Source organism: Heloderma suspectum, chromosome 4 (assembly GCF_057233095.1).
Source record: "Heloderma suspectum isolate Gila_16-S chromosome 4, 16-S_ref, whole genome shotgun sequence".
NCBI lineage: Eukaryota > Metazoa > Chordata > Lepidosauria > Squamata > Helodermatidae > Heloderma > Heloderma suspectum.
Window position 1 is genome coordinate 173,941,818 of NC_139461.1, and position 17,207 is coordinate 173,959,024.

The 17,207-nt window shown below is 43.9% G+C and overlaps 1 protein-coding gene across 5 annotated transcripts in view; it reads left to right on the forward strand.

The window, feature by feature from the left end:
• The window catches only part of LAMC2 (laminin subunit gamma 2), an 86,602-nt gene that overhangs the window by 13,625 nt on the left and 55,770 nt on the right, over positions 1-17,207 (forward strand). For all 5 annotated transcript variants that reach the window (XM_084851323.1, XM_084851322.1, XM_084851324.1 and 2 more), the window contains one exon: positions 1,962-2,150. In XM_084851323.1, the coding sequence (XP_084707449.1) occupies positions 1,962-2,150 (189 nt within the window). The remainder of the gene's footprint in view (positions 1-1,961; positions 2,151-17,207) is intronic.

Sequence of the window (17,207 nt, forward strand, 5' to 3'; positions counted from 1 at the left end):
GAGTGCAGGCCCCAAGGTCAGTTCCCCCAAACTGAATAATCCTATGGCTGTCCAGCCACTGTCTAGCAGCCATAGGATTGCGGCCTTAGTTGCCATGTTACAAGGGTGTGAACAATGAGCAAATGTAGAGGATCCCCAGTAAGAAAAACAGCTTTTGAATGCAGGATGTCATGGGAGGCAAAAGGAACTGGGGAAGGTTTTTTTTAAAAAAAACAACAAGTTGGGTAGGGAGAAACGGAACATGTTCATACTCTTTAATTTTCTTCTGTCATTCAAAAAGTCCACCCAGCAGGGAAAACATACACTGGAGCCAGGATCCACTGTCTAAAAACCCATCCGATTAGATTTCCCACAACAATATTACTAAGCCTGTTCAGTAGCAGCAACTGAAGCCCTGCGCGCGCCCCCCTCCGCTGTTTTGCTCACACTTGGAATCAGATGTCACAGCCCTATAGAAAACGTAGACAAACCAAGTCATTTTGTATAGCCTAGACATCAGAAAAACCAATGGAAAGGAAAAACATACAGAGGGTGGATTTTTAGTTGCTGCTGTACCTGACATAACTACTGAAACAGCAGGGGAACTATTCACCAGGTAGCTGAGGCGCACATTTGGACAAAATAAGTATTGTAGCAGCAATGGAGGGTTCTTAAGGGCTTTTCCATCCCACTCTTCCTGGTACATCAGTGGAGCCCTGATCCTGGAAGCACGTAAGCTAGGGTTTGGTCCTCGGGAGTAGAGCTTGGTGAAGGGAGGTGTTGTGCTGCCGTCTGAGTGCTTTGCTTTCTCATGGTGGCTTCTTTTGGGGTTTACTGCTGCCTTGGTTCTTGAGGCCCAGAGGTGATTTGGGGTGGACATATGGGAACAGAGGCATGTGATGACGGCTTTATGTTCAAGTCCATGGATTTAGTGTATGTGTAATTCTGTTATATACCGGTCCGGAACCCACGTTGGTGGGTGAAGGGTTGTCTAGAAAATTCTTAACATGAATGAATGAATGGGTGAGAGGCATAGTGCCTCTCCTGGAGTCTCCACTTGAGGAGGCAAATTTTCCTGTGTATGCTGTATATCACTGTATATGCTGGGCTTTTCTGAGGAAGTTCTGTCAGGCTTTGGGAGCTGTCAGGTCTTGACAGTACCCAATGATACAACAAGTCTCACTCATCGCTAGGTGTTGGATTTAATGACCTGAGCTGGTTTCTTCTAGGCCCGTCCATCCTTACGAGAAAGTTTCCGGCAACTGGGGAAATCCTTTAATATCTTTTCCTCACTACTTTATATTTCTGTTTCTGGGCTAAAACAACAAAGTGTCTTGTGGCATCTTACAAAGGCTAACATGAATTGAAGCATACATTTTCATGGAACAAATAATATTGCTAATGATGACAATAGCTTCCTGGTTCCATATTCATTTCTCACCCGTGTTTTCTCTCCTTCTTGCTAATTCTCTGCTTAATTTATCTCCCATTCATAGTGGCTGAGGAGTTAGTGTTGAATTGTTGGTGTTCAAATGAAATAGCAATGAAATAAAGAGAATTAGAAATAAAACACAGCCGTGGAATGACAGCACCTTCTTCAGCCTCTGTATGGGCAGGACGTGTGGTTCCTGAGAAAGCCAAGCTACACAGTTTGGGAGAATCACATGGTGCAATTCTTGCTGGACTGTTCCATGTCAGATTGCAGGCGGGAAACTGCATATAAAAGCCCTGAATATGGAGAACTAGCATACTGAGGAAATGGCACGTCTAAAGACTTGAACCTTTCACTCCGACTAGTCACTTTTCTCTTATCGGGGAGTTCAGATAGAGCTGTATCACATGACTCTGCTACTTGTGCAGCTTGGCTCTGAGTATACAAGCTGAGTGGTCTTCAAATGCCAATCATGAGATACCAATTTCTGAAACTGCCACCTGGGTCCCTTTTGTTTAATGATGGGCATTCTTCTTGCTTTGTCTTTCAGCCTGCGATTGCAATGGGAAATCCAGGCAGTGCATGTTCGACGTTGACTTACTCAGACGAACAGGAAATGGATTCCGGTGCCTCAACTGTGTTGACAATACAGAGGGAGCTAATTGTGAGCGGTGCAAGGAAGGCTTCTATCGTCAGCATCATCAAGATCATTGTGTGTCCTGCAGCTGCAACCCCACAGGTATGCAGGGATGTTACGCTTTTCAGGTGTAGACCTAATGTAGTGTGTGAATGAGACAAACACAATAGCAGGACATTAATCGGCCAGGATTGGCTCCAGGTTTCTGTCAAATATTGACTTGTTTGCAAACCCAGGTTTGTTACCATGTAACGTAAGGAAAAAGCTTTAACTTGTAATTGCATCAGGTTGAAGACAGATTAGTTTTTTTTCCTCCCAGAGGTTTGAAAGTGGCATTTCTGCCCAACTATCGCCTCTGATTGAAATAACTTTTGTAGTGCTTCAAAATCTAGTTGACCAGAGGTAACAGGGGGACAACAACAAAACCACCGTGTATGCACAATGGGCGATACTAACTTGGTCAGACCAGCACCTTAACTCCCTTAATAATTATTCCCTTCTTCAGCCATTGTGAGTGCTTTTCATACACAACGCTTAAATCATCACTTTTTATGCTGTTTTATGCTTTTTATGCTATTTATGTGAATGTTTGGTTAAGATCCAAGACAGGCTTTATAACATAAGTAAGCATTCTATCCAACGTAGGATTTAAATTGCATATGGAACCATTTAAAATAAGAACCTGAATTTCCTCGAAGGTTTCAAAGACCCAGCCCTGCCTAGTGGTATTCCTTAACACCCCTTTAAACCCCCAGCCTTTGTGTATGCAGGTGGTGCAAGCCCAGTTAGGTGGATAAGGACTGGAATGTCCCTTGTCCATAAAGGTACAATGCAAATCCCTCTGGTTTAGAATGCAAGAACTGTACAGATTAGTGGTGCTCTGCTTCCCCGCAAGGGAAAATTCGGTAGTTTCCTTTATTACCATGTGACACTGTATATCAGTTGTTTTGATAACATATTGAACAGGCGCTGCTCTCAGGCTTAGAATCTAAGAGACTAAATACACAAGGGAAAGGTGGGAGATCAAGGAACTGCACTGGCTGCCTATTTGCTACCAGGCCAGATTTAAGGTTTCGTTGCTAGTATAAAGCCCTAAAACTGGGGGGGGGGGGTGTCTCCACCAGAGATTTACACTGAGCTGTCTGTGTTTGGAGGTCGTTAGGGATTCATGATGTCGTGGCCAACCAGCAGTCACCCCGGAGCTTATCAGGGAAAAACCGGATTTCCTGAGACTGCTTAAAGTCCAGTTCTTTTCCTCAAGTCAGGTTCTCCGTGCTATAGTTGCTGTGTGCCCCAACCCCCGCATTTACCTCAGGTATGCTAGCCCTGCCCAGGGGTGTGCCTTTCACTGTGATCCCGGTCAAGGGATGTTTCCCATCCCTGTGTTTCCCAGCACAAACCAATTAGTGTCTACTCAGAAGTAACTCCCATTGTGGTCAATGGGTTGTGCAGCTGAACACAACTCATTGAATCCTGAATGCTCACACCAGCATTTACAGAGATCCTCTTCAATTCAAATAGCAGATTTTAAAACACTAACTCCCTAAAGGCTGTAAAGCACTTTCCCGAAGCTGTGATTCTCCCTTGTTTGGTTTATTGCCATTCGGAAGTAACTACTTCCACCTTCAGTCACCAGATCCTATGCAGCATTGGGTTGGAAAGGGGGCTGGTTTCCCATCCCTTCGTTTCCCCCCTGTCTTTTCCAGCACAAGCATATGTGTGTCTACTCAGAAGTAACTCCCATTGTGGTCAATGAGGCTTGCCCCCAAAATGCACACTCCCGAGGCTACTAGATTCCCATGAATCGAAATAACGCATTTAGGAGCCTTAATGTTGAAGCTTTGAAGCTTCGATTGATCGCAGCCTTGGCAGATCAGGGCAGAGAGAACATTGTGTTCCTTTAGTGATCGTTCTTTAAGGGAGTAAATAATGCTGGTGGGGGGGGAGAGAAAGAGATTGTTCCCGGTTTCATCAATTTCGGGGAAGGAGAACACTGTGTTCCTTTAGTGATTGTTCTTTTACTGAGTAAATAATGCTGGGACGGCAGGGAGATAGAATTAGAGATAAAGCAGGAGATGATTTATGAAGCAACACAGGAGGAAACCTCCTGGGATTTTATCAAAGGTGAAAGGGAGGGAGAGCCTGGAGTTGGGGGGGGGGAAGCCTCTCTTATTGGTTGAGCAGCCCCTGCCAGTCAGATGACGTTCACTCACATCCCCCCACCCCACTCGGAAGTTTGTTCTGTGAAGTGATCTATACTGCTCTGGTGCACCCGTTTGTGGAGCCTTGCCCGGACCAAAGCTGATTCCAAGACAAATCTGGGTAAGCCACCATTACCTTCCACTTCTGTGGTCATGGAGACAGGGTTCTGGTTACCTGAGAGACTGCCCTCTTCCCTATTGACCCATTAGATCCTTGAGGTCATCTGGTGAGGCCATCCTGGTGGTGCTGCATGCTACAGAGGTCTGCTCCACAGTGGTTCAGAGCAGAGCATTTAGCATAGGGGTGCCCACTATGTGGAATTATCTTCCCCCTGAGATTAGACATGCACCAGCACTTTATATGTTTAGGCACATGTTGAAGACACAGTTGTGCAATTTCATCTGCCATCGAATGCATATTTAGATACAATATATTCTATGTATTAGTTTTATATGTTTATGTTTTTAGGACTTGTGTATACTGCTGTGAAATCCACCTCTCACCAGGCAATAAAATCTAGGTGAGGCAATTAAATCCAGTTGCGGTCGAGCTGATCTTCCTCTTGCTGGCATTTATGCCAGAAGGGAAGGGATGACTAGGCCCAAATTGTCCTGGTCCTTGCCTCTAACTGACAGTTGAACAGGGTTTTCTCTGAGAGGGAATCAGGGTTCCTACCACAGGAGCCCCCAACTTTTTTGGACCCATGGGCACATTTGGGAATTTCAGAAACTGCTGTGGGCACCACCACAAAATGTCTCTCAGGGAGGATGTGGCTAGTCACATAATGGCTGCTGTGGAGGGCTAGCTAGTCAAGAGGTGTTAGAAATAATGAGGTTAGAGACTGAGGTGGGGGGAATGGAAAGAGTTGCTTCCTGGCCCACCCAATCTTCTTCCATACACACAGAGCTTTTGCGGGGTCTCTCTCTCTCTCCCTCTCTCTCTTTCTCTCCATTCCCAACCTCTAGCCTCACTATTTCTCTCCTACAACCCATTTCCTCACTATTTCACTCCCTTCCCTCTCCCTAGCCTTGCTCTTTCCCTCCCTCCCACTCACCCCATTATCTTGCTGTTTCTCTCCACTTCCAGCCTCTAACTTTGCTATTTCTCTCCCCACACCTCTTTACCTCACTGCTTCTCCCCCCTCCTAGCCTCTAGCCTTGCTCTTTCTCTCCCCTCTACCTCTTTGCCTTGCTTCCTCTTCCTGCCTGCTCAGTGGCAAGTTCAGGAACAGGGAGGAGAACCTGGTCACCTAGTGTTTTTCCATTTTTTAATTAAACATTTATTTTTGGAGGGGGCAGACAGTGAAGAGATGTGTGGGCACCATTGCAGGTGCCTGCGAAGTGCCACATTGGGGACCGCTATCCTACAAGATTTGAAAGGCGCAATCCTATGCACGTTTAGACAGAAAAAAGTCCTACAACTCCCAGCATGTCGCAGCCAGCATGGGAATATTTATTGTATTCTGTTAATAAAAAACAAAACTTCTAGCATTTTGAGAAACAGTTTGGAGAGAAAAGTAGGATTAATTTGAATTCCCCTGGTTCCCCCCACCCCCCTTTAAAGAATAATTCAGGGTTTTTTTTCCTCTCAGTAATGATGGCAAAATCTATTTATTTTTTTTCCATTTAAAATATTTATATCCTGCCTTTCAGCTTTTCATTCCCAAAGCAGTTTGGGAATCTGATATTCTAGAAGCCTGTAGAGACAGGTTGATATGGACCATACAGTCAAAGGATTTAACACCTGAGCAATTATAAATATGCCACGTTCTCCTTTGGAAAAAGAGCAAACCTCAAAATGTGTTCTGAATAAAGAGTTCAGTTGTTTTCTACGCAGCTGTTTTAGTTTTTTTTTCTCTACTAGCCCACATGTGGTGGGATTCTGGTGGCAGTGGATTTGAGGTAGCACAAATGTCACATCAAGGATAAAATGCAGGAGTATTTAAATTTTCTGTACACTTGGAAAAATAATGTACAAATCTGCTATTGGACGTCATCTAAAAGACCTGCAAACTTCCGACCTCTGGACTCCTGACGAGCCCCCTGCTTTTGGACTGCCCTTTTTCTGGACTGGAGGAAGAGAAGCTGAGGAGAAAGAGTTGAAAGGACACCAGAGGGAGAAGAGAGAGAAAATCTTACATGATGTGTTTTTGACCTCAAACTTCAAGAAATGGGCTGTTTTGGTGACTGCTCCCAGGTTATGGACCTCCTTCCACCAGCAGGCAAAGACTTCTCTGATTAAGCCGGTCTTTGGCATTATCTGTAACTTTTGAACCTGCCAGCTCTGTCCATAAGCCTGTCAGGGGGAGGGATCAGGTGTTTCAAGAAATACGAAAGAGGAGTTGAAAATTTCGCTGGAGTACGAAGATAGACTTTATTGATTGTTTTGTTGGCTGGGACTCAGAGAGCCAAGCAGCAGCTAGCTACCCTGATAGGCCCTGTCAGCATTCAGTGCAGCTGTGCCAGCGTTAGTCCCCACTTCACCTGAGAGCAACTTTACCTCATTATATCTGAAAGTGAGAAGGCGATTCTCGAGCCTGAAACTGTGAGACAAACCTCCTTTTCCCCCCCCCTTCGATGATTACATCATATCCCCAAGCCTGCTATCCTGCTTGTAGACCCTGCTTTCTGCTTGGAGCCCTCTTTAATTTGCTTCGCTGAACAAAATTGACTAACAGCAGGATTTGGGACAGATGAAAGGAAGTACTGCTATACAAAAGGCCTGAAAATTTACTGCAGTAAGATTTGTTGATATTCTACTGAGGACTGTGGAGCCACTATACAGGGACTATACATTAAACTTATTTTAATATATGTTGATAAAATATTTTATTCATATTTTACTTATTTGATTCAAATTATATGTTAGTGTTTTATCTCCAATGTTCACAGAAACAATCTCAAATTAGAAAGCTCATTTTAATTATTTTAATTAGTTCAATTTATTTTAGCCTGTTGCACTTATCTTAAATTATCTTCTAATGTTTTATTCTATTGATTTTAGTTGTTTTAGATGTTTTAATTTTTAAGTTTGGAAGTTATTGTTGCTGTTGCTGAGTTTGCCCAAGTGGGTTATGGTGCCAAATGTTATAAGAACTAATAGGGTAGTGTATAGTTTTAAATAGCTTAGAAATGGTATATACAAGGAGGAATTATAAAGAGTTGGGCCTTTCGCCTACATTCTTGCAGGCCCCAGTTAAACGCCGAGTAAAAGCACAGGCTAAAATTACACATTTTTTCTCTAAGCTTCAACAGCTCAACAGGCAAATATGCCACAGAGCTCAGAATCCCATCACCAAACTCTGATTGGTTCGATACCTCCCTCTGAACTTAGGACTACAGAACAGGAGAATTGTTTAGAAAAATCTGACCCGGACTCAGATGTGCCGCAAGAGGAAGAGGCTACTTTTGCTCCTGCCTATGAGGAATATTTAAGCCCTCAGGCACTTTTAATCCCTTCCCTGGACTCAGTTTGCCTTGATGTCATGGGGACACAAAATATGCTATTCGCAAATACGTTGCAGTTCCTCCCACGAGATATTTCAGATATTAAACAATCAAATATAGAATCTAAGCAAATTCTGAGAGACCTAATGGGTCTGGGTTTATACCCTTTTCTTAAGTTACTCTGGGCTACGGGTTCTGCCCCACAAAAGTGTGATATTGGTAGGAAAAGTTGTGTTCAAGCTAGGGATAAGGGAGAATTTCTCCCCGAAACTTCGGGGGGCCGAGTGCCAACGCATTCGGTCCTCCGAAGGTTGTTCGGGGAGAAATTCTCTCCCCCCTGCCCCCCCCCGGGATGGGACTTACCTTTCACGAATGTCCCTCCCAGCAGCGGGTCCCAGCGGCGGTTCGGCAGGTCTTCGTCAGGGGCGGGGGCAGCAGCCGGTCTTTTGACCGGCTGCCGCCACCGCCATTACAAGAAAAGTAAAAAAACAACAACAACGCCCCTGTGATAGGCTACGTACTAGATTTGCAAAGTCAGCCGTGATAGGCTACGTTAATCGTCATGTAGCCTATCACGGGTGACTTTAAAAAAAAAAGTGCGTACGGCTAATGGCGGCCCCCATAGGGAGCCGCCATTTGCGTTCCTTATTTGGTCCCTGTAGTCTACGTAAAGATTTACGTAGACTACGGCGAAAATAAGGACAACGCAAATAGAGTTGCCCTTATTTTCGCCGTAGTCTACGTAAATCTTTACGTAGACTACAGGGACCAAATAAGGAACGCGAATGGCAGCTCCCTATGGGGGCCGCCATTTGCGTACGCACTTTTTTTTTTTCAAAGTCACCCGTGATAGGCTACGTGACGATTAACGTAGCCTATCACGGCTGACTTTGCAGATCTTGCCGTGATAGGCTACGTTAATCGTTACGTAGCCTATCACAGGGGCGTGTTTTTTTTTTCTTTTGAAGTTCGCGGCTGGGGAGACGGGGTGCTTCTCCCCGGCCTGAATTTCGGCTGGGCAAGGCGGGAAGCCTCCCCCCCCAGCCTGAACTTCGGGGGGAGCAGCGAAGCGCCTCCCCCCCTCCGCGAAACAAGCTGCGAGACCAGGTAAGTGACTTTCGTGCATCCCTAGTTCAAGCCAGCACACAAACTGATCCCCTAGAAGCTCCAACAGGGACCCAAACAAGGGCTGATATAACGACGGAGCCCACAGTACTGGGAGCTAAAGAAATAATTCCTAGCCCTTCTAGCAATGCCAAGAGAAAAATTGGGGGAAGACCCAAGAGAGAAGCCCTGACTCAGAAAAATTCCCACAGGGGCGGTAAACCTAATAAGGGAAAAAAGAAGCTAGCATCCTGCTACAGTACTTCTAATAGTCATTTTAATTTTAAGAGATTGTTTAGACTTATGGACAACAAAGTTCAGGGAAAAAATGATAGCACTAACAAGGTAAAGATGGCTCAGAGCTCTTGGAGGAAGAAAAACTCTTTGTTGCATCTTCCTGCTCTACCCCCAGTAGTCGAGGACCCTGACCCACAGGCAGCAATTACCAACCTTTTGTCACTCAACCCAGCTGATGTAAAATTACTACCTAATGATTCTCTCCCATCTGGGGGCCTAGGTATAGATGGAATTATCTGCACGACTAAATTGCCTTTGGCAGCAAACCCATCTATAACACTTCTAAAATACCATCTGGTCTTCTGTAATTTTCCAAGGCCAAGCAGCGAATTGTCTCAAACTGAAAAGAAGTATTATTTTTTTTACAAATCCTTAGTGACATAGGGCTACATTTTCTGTCAATTTTTGACATAAAGGATGTTGAAGATCTGTCCTTTGACTACCCTAATTTTGGGATAAAAACAACCTTCACTAAAATCTCCACTGTGCACTCTATCCTCACATATAGGGGGGCTTTTGCCAATGTTGGGATACAGGTGAAAAGACATTTTTTAAACACCTGGACCCAACCTTTGATTGAAGGATTCTCTGTGAAATGTCAGGGTACTGACACCTATAGACAAGAGACCCTCCTGACTCTGACCCCCTTTGTCAAAAAACAGTAAACTATGATAAACTTTGACTCTAACAATTTAATAAATCTAGATCATGATGATAATGAGATTAGAGTCAAAGAGTTAGATTTTACCAGGCATACGAATAAGAACCCTCTCTGTATGGCCCACTGGACTGAGAGCCACTATGATATAGACTCTGGTGAAGAATTCTTTCCAATTGAACAACCATTTACTTCTGTGATACTTGAAGAAGACGCTTTAATTGATACATTCTATGACCTGCCAGTAATGGAACAACAGTCAATTACTACCAGGCTCCATGCACTGTTGAAAAGATTAGCCGAAGGCCACCCTGCTTTGGACCCTTCGCAAAAGCCTCTTCAGGTTCCAGCTCTACAATCAGCTACACAGGATTACTGAAACCATCTAATTTAAACTCCTTGGAGAAAAAGGCTGCAGATAAGCAAATTGCAATACAGCCGCAGCGCTGCCTGACACCATCCTCCTTCCCACTTTCTGCTATTGAGCCTCTCAAGTTCACCTCTTTAGGAAAATCAAATTTAACTGAGCTGGGATTCTTTCAAACCAAACTTCAAAAAGTTACAGCAGAAATAAATTTACCACCCTGCCTTCCTGCACAGCCTCTGGAAAAAAGGGCCACTGTCCCGCCCCACCTTCAAACACCTTCAAACCATGCAGCACAGAACTGTATAGCTGACGGACACTTTATAGGGCTAGAATTTGCATGCGAACAGCGGTCAACTCCACCCTCTCAGACCCCAGCAAATAGACAGGCCATGTGGAGATAGGGATAGCGGAATTATATCTGAAGCAACAGGACTCCACAAACAAGCTGCTGTCAGCATTAAGAGGGCTGGTCCATGCTGACTATCTTCCTCTCCACAGGTTGGCACTGCTATTTTTATTAGATTACTCTCTTGGAATGTTGCAGGATGGGCCTCCAAGCTGGTAGATGAGAATTTTAAAAAAAATTGCACTCAGTTTGAAGTTCTTTTTATTCAAGAAACCTGGGCTACCACTACGACTGTTCCCACTTTTCCAGGATACCTTGTGTATACCCAACCAGCTAGCAAATCAGATAGTAGAGGCCATGCCCGGGGTGGTCTAGCGACTATGGTTTCAGTGGATAATAACCCAAATATATTACAGCTTGATGTAAGCGATAGTAGTAACATCTTAATTCTTCAGGTGGATTGGCCTTCAGGTCTGACCTTTTTTTTAGTAAATGTATATTCTCCTCTGCAGAATTCAAAGTATGAAGTTACCTCCATAGGGAATGAATTTGATCGGGTCCTCTCCACCCTATTTGAAATACAGGCTGACCCCAAAATCTTGATAGGTGATATGAATGCTAGAATAAGACAAAACAACTGTAAAATCGGTGAGAAAATGGGACTTACACCAGACGATCTAGCTTCTCTCCCCACTAGAAATTCTAAGGATTTGGGACTTAATAAAGCTGGTCAATTCCTCTTTGCTCTTGTTGTTAAGTTTCACTTATATATATAATGGGACAGATATAGACCCAGATTCGAACTTATATACATATATTGGCCCAAGGGGCAGGAGTGTGATAGATTTTATGATCCTCTCACAATCGGCTCTATTCTTTTTCAACAATTTTAAAGTCCTTACTAGACCAGAGAGTGATCACATGCCAATTCAGATGTGTCTTTCGTTACCAACTGGAAAAGTTCCCCTCATTTTTGCTTCTGCAAATAATTTAATAACCCAGGGAGAAAAAAGACTGTGTTGGAATGGGAAGCTGCAAGAAGAAATAAAGTTATTTCTAGCAACCCCCAAGATGGTATCTTTGAGAGAGGAATTTTTTACCTCCCTGGAACCCCTGGGAACTTATGGGAAAATAGTGAAAGAACTTAGACCATTTGTGGTCACTACTAAAGCTCCTTTTCCAGGCCTGCACACTAGTCAAGGCTGGTTTGATAAACAGTGCACTGCCCAGAAACGTAGGCTGGCAGGAATAATCAGGAGATTGAGGCAAGAAGACTCCTTAGAAAATTTTACTGTGTACTTCAGCTTGCGCAAAGAGTATAAAAATCTCCTGTGCCAGAAAAAGGACGAGTATGTACAACAATCCTGGATGGAGCTAGGGCTGGCAATTCTAGAAAGAGATTCAACTAGATTCTGGATGTTAGTGACAAAAGGGACAAGGAGACATCATGGCTCCATTCATAATCAAATTACTTCTTCACAGTGGCAAGCTCACTTTTCAGCCCAGTTTAGACAATCTTTTGTTGCGACCCCATCTGATCCCCTTCGTGGCAGGAATTTTTTGTCTTTCTCTTCCTGCCCTGATTGGGAACCCGTAACCTGGGATGAAGTGCATGATTTAATTGCTTCTCTGCCTCCTAAAAAGGCCCCTGAAGAGGATATGCTTCCTGGTGAATTGTTTAGATCTAATTCTACTTGGTGGTGCCCAATTCTTGCTAAAATGTTTACTTATATAAACCAGCATGGAAAAATCCCCCAGGGCTGGGAAGTGAGCATTGTTGTTCCTATTCACAAGAGAGGCTCTAAAGCAGATCCAAATAATTTTAGCCCAATCAGTCTGCTTAATGTTGTTTCAAAATTATATACTAAATATCTTTTGCACAAATTAGAGTCATGGGCAGCTGAAAACTTGTTCTTAGCTGAAGAACAGGCCAGGTTTGCAAAGGGGAAATCTACAATAGACCAGTGTTGTGTTCTCCATCACCTAATACAGAAATATTATCAGCAGGACAGAAAAGAGTTATTTGTTACTTTTGTGGATTTTAGTTCAGCCTTTGACCTTGTAGATAGAGATCGTTTGTGGCAAAAGTTATCTGCCACAAACATTGATAGAAGGCTGTTTCTTTTAATCCAAATGCTTCACTCTGACATTACTCTTAGAGTTAGGCTGGGGGTGAATGGATTGTTATCAGAAAGCATCCCAACTGATAAAGGAGTGTGTCAGGGATGTTTATTAGCCCCTTTTCTTTTTAATTTTTATATTAATAGCATTGTACAAGAACTGAGTGATTTGGAATGCTTCCCAGCTTCTATTCAGGATGTTAAACTCTCAGTCCTCCTATATGTGGATGATATCGCAATGATTTCCACTTCATTAATTGGTATGCGAAGGCTCTTGAGAAAGTTGAGTACATTTTGCACAAGAGAGCATTTGTCTATTAATTATACTAAGACTAAAATTGTAGTATTTGGGAAGAAAAGGAAAACACATATGTGGAAGTTGGACAACGAATCCATTAAACAAATGAACAACTTTAGATATTTGGGCCTTAATTTCAACGCCTGACTTTCGTGGAGACAACATCTAGATGTAATTAAGCTGAAATCATCTCAGTCTACTCAATCTCTCCTTCAGTTTTCTTGATCACAAGGGGGAAGTTTGGTTGTCCCTGCAGTTGAGATATTTCAGAAGAAGGTAGTTTCACAACTGACATATGGGGATACATGAATGCCTCTATTTTTGAGGTGGTTCAGAACTCTTTTATGAGGTCTCTCTTAACTGTCCCCCGGAGTACACCTGGGGCCCTTCTAAGGGCAGAAGTAGGATTGAGTTCAGTTAAAACATCTATTTACGCTACTCTTGCTTTGTATTGGCTCAAGTTGACCCATATGAGCTATTCCCGCCTTCCAAAAAAATGCTTTCAAGAGCAACTTCAGACCCCATCCCAAAAGTCTTGGGTAAACCTGACCAAACCTATGTTGCAAGCTTATGGAATTGATACTGAGTCCTTTCCTTCTTTCCCTTCTGATAGAGTAAAGCAGAGGCTTAAAGAAAAAAATTATCTTTATTCTAAGTGGATGGATTTGGTTACAATCTCACAAATGCCTTACTCTTGCTGGTACCCATTATATAAGACGTCATTTGGTCTGGAGAGTTACTTTACAACTCTGACTGTGCCTCACTTACGGAAATCATTTACAGCATTGCGTCTACAATGCATGCCTTCTGCCTTCTTGGAGGGAAGATTTGACAATACCCCAGTCCACCAGAGACTCTGTATCTGTGGGTCTGGGGAGGTTGAGGATGTCTCTCATTACTTACTAAGATGCCCTCTCTATGGCCATCCTAGGCATAAATTTCTTGCCATTATTTCCCAGAGCCTCCTAAATAGAACACCTTTAGAACAGATATGTGTCCTTCTTTCTGGCACTGATGCTTTCACCACTGCCCAGGTAGCAAAATTTGCCTTGGCAGCAAGGAAAATACGTGCCAAAGCCCAAACAGCCTACTAGGGATGATTCTGTTGGATGTATGAATTTATGTATATACAAATATGTGACTGTACTGTGTTTTTTTTTTTCTTGCTCTCTCTCTCTCTCTTTTTAATGTACATTGTGGTGGCCTATGGCTTTAAGCAATAAAGTATCATATCGTATCATAATCTGCTATTGGAGTCAGATAGAGCCCCAACTAAAGGCACAGTTACACAACAACAACAACAGCAACAACAACAACAACATGCATTTTTTAATTCTTGTTGTATCTTACTCTTGCATTTTTCCTTCAACTCACAACTTCCTGGAGGTATGATTTAAAAACAACTGTTAAGATGGTTAACAGCTCATCTTAACTGCTACATTGAAAAAAAGTAGATTAAGTAGATTAAAAATGCAAACAAATGAATAGAAGGTTAAATTGTCTGGAAAGGTCCTCAGCTGCACTCACAGGGCTCTCATATTTCAAATTCCATATATATTTATTTAAACATGTCCTGTTAAAAACAAACAAACAATGGGGTTAAATTCCAAGCACTTAGTGGGATCCAATGAAATAAACAAAGGTTAGGAAATCATTTTGTCTCCTGAAAGGCCAATGTGGACTAATTCCTAGGGCATCTCTACACCAGCCTAAAATCTTGGATTTAAAATGGGGCTTTCTGCTTCCATTTTAAATGCAGGGTCACAAGGACTCCCTTTTTCAAGAGCTTCCTTTCCCCCTCCCCTCTCCCCCTCCTCTCCGTATCTGAGTCTTCCGTTATCTTTCATTGATCTCCCTCCTCTTCTTGCCACTTTTCCTCTTTTCATGGAGGGAACTCAAGCAGAACACAACAGGGTAACTTGATAGCTCATTATCTGCAATCTATTTCAAAATGGAACAAAGGGCATTTAGTACGGGAGATGGCTTGGAGGGCCAAGGTGTCATGTGAAGAGCCCACAAATTTCCGTGAAGGAGCAATCTCAATCACAGGATAAAAGCTCTGTGTGAAGAAAGCCCTGGAGGCTGTTTTGAAAAGATTCTGGGATCAGTCAGGTGTCGCAGTTTAGGTTCTTGTGGCACAGCAACTGTTGCTGATGCTGTGAAACATTCTCTCAACTGCTGAAATAGAAAGATGACCCATTGCTCCATGTAATTTGCTTCTGATGCTGGTGCTGTTCCATTACCTATAATAATACATACTCATTCATCGCATTCTAAGGAGGTCTGTGGGCACAATATGAACAATGTAGACGAAATAAACCAAGTGGTCTGCACTACTTGTCATGTTACTCAGAAAACCGCTGCAGGAAACAGCAGCTCCTTGATATGAGAAGTTTTGAAAAGTGGGTGAAGCGCTAAAAAGGCACAGGGACAAAATCAGTGCTGGCTCCAGGATTGTGGATGTCCCTCCGCAAGGCAGCCTCAGTGGGCTCCATTGAACTGGCAAAAGCAGAACATGAAAACACGGATCCTCGCATGCAGCCTCTGACCTTTTTAGATTTTCTGTGCAAAGTCAGAATAGCAGGACTGTTGGGTCTTGGGCCCTGGCAAATCCTTCTGGAGGCACCGTATTAGGTAGCACACCGGAAGTACTGTATCAGAAACCATATGTGACCCTCAAACCAGCTTGCGAAAAGATACATTACATTTGTAAAGTAAAACAGCATATAAAAAGATCAAGTCCCCCACCCCGCCCCATCATCAACACAGAGACCTCCAAATCTGGTGTTCAGTGTTTGGCACCCAAATTAATTGTGTGCCCAGTCCTGTATATAAGAAAAAAGTTCCATCTTGGCTGGTTGAAAACTTTGGGGCAAGGCACGGAGCCTCACAAACAGCAAGCAGCAGGCAGTCATAGAGATCCATGACAGAGCAGATCGCAGTTCTGACAACAAGAGATAAGGCAGGAAGTCAGATATAAGATCCGCAGGACTCAAACAGCTCTTAGGCAGGCAACTTGTTCTCTTTTTCCAGAAAAGAACTAAGTGCTCTGTTTTGATACAAGCCCTAAAGACTGCCTCAAGCTTTGCCCCTTGGCGTAGAATGATTTAAAGTATCTGCACTCTTTCTTGGTGTCTAGTACTCCTTTTGGTGTTCTGTATTCCAGTGGGCATATTGGTGTTTCAGATGAGAGAGGACAGGGGAACATGGGATCTTGGGTAATTGATGGGGCAACTCTTACCCTGGCTGCTTGGGTGGTCTGAGTTTCTAGTTCCTGGGTCTATGTCAAACAGTGGGGCCTCTGTACCGGTGCCCATCACCTGCTTGCTCCCAGATAGGGCTTCAGATCTCTTGGAGCCCCATGAACTCTTTGATCCTGCATTTCCAAGTCTGTGCGCATTTCTACACCAGGCTAAAATCCCACAACTTTACTGGGGCTTTCTGCTTCATTTTAAAGGCAGGATCACAACGTGCTCCCGATACACGTGCTTCCCTTCTCCCCTTTTCTCCCTTATCTGCATGTTCTATATGTTTCATTACATAGCCACTAGATGGTGCTATGATCTAGGTCCTGTTATTGCAGGATTTTAGGGGTGCACGAAAGTCACTTACCTGGTCTCGCAGCTTGCTTCGCGGTGGGGGGGAGGCGCTTTGCTGCTCCCCCCGAAGTTCAGGCCGGGGGGGGAGGCTTCCCTCCTCGTCCGGCCGAAATTCAGGCCGGGGGAGAGGCTTCCCGCCTCGCCCGGCCGAAATTCAGGCCGGGGAGAAGCGCCCCGTCTCCCCGGCCGCGAACTTCAAAGGAAAAAAAAAATACGCCCCTGTGATAAGCTACGTAACGATTAACGTAGCCTATCACGGCTAGATCTGCAAAGTCAGCTGTGATAGGCTACGTTAATCGTCACGTAGCCTATCACGGGTGACTTTGGGAAAAAAAAAAAAGCGCGTATGCAAATGGCGGCCCCCATAGGGAGCCGCCATTCGCGTTCCTTATTTGGTCCCTGTAGTCTACGTAAAGATTTACGTAGACTACGGCGAAAATAAGAGCAACGCACGTTCTCCCTGAACAACCTTCGGAGGACCGAATGCGTTGGCGCTCGGCCCCCCGAAGTTTCGGGGAGAAATTCTCCCCCATCCCTACAGGATTTCCTCTTTTCACAAGAGAACTCAATGCACTGTAATTTGATAGCTCGTTATAATGATCATTTAGTGCAGGAGACACTGTGGAGGTTGACAATGTCATCTAAAGGACCAGCAAGCTTCCGTGAGTAAACAATCTCAATCGCAGGATAAAAGCTCCATGTGGAAAACCCTATATCTGATT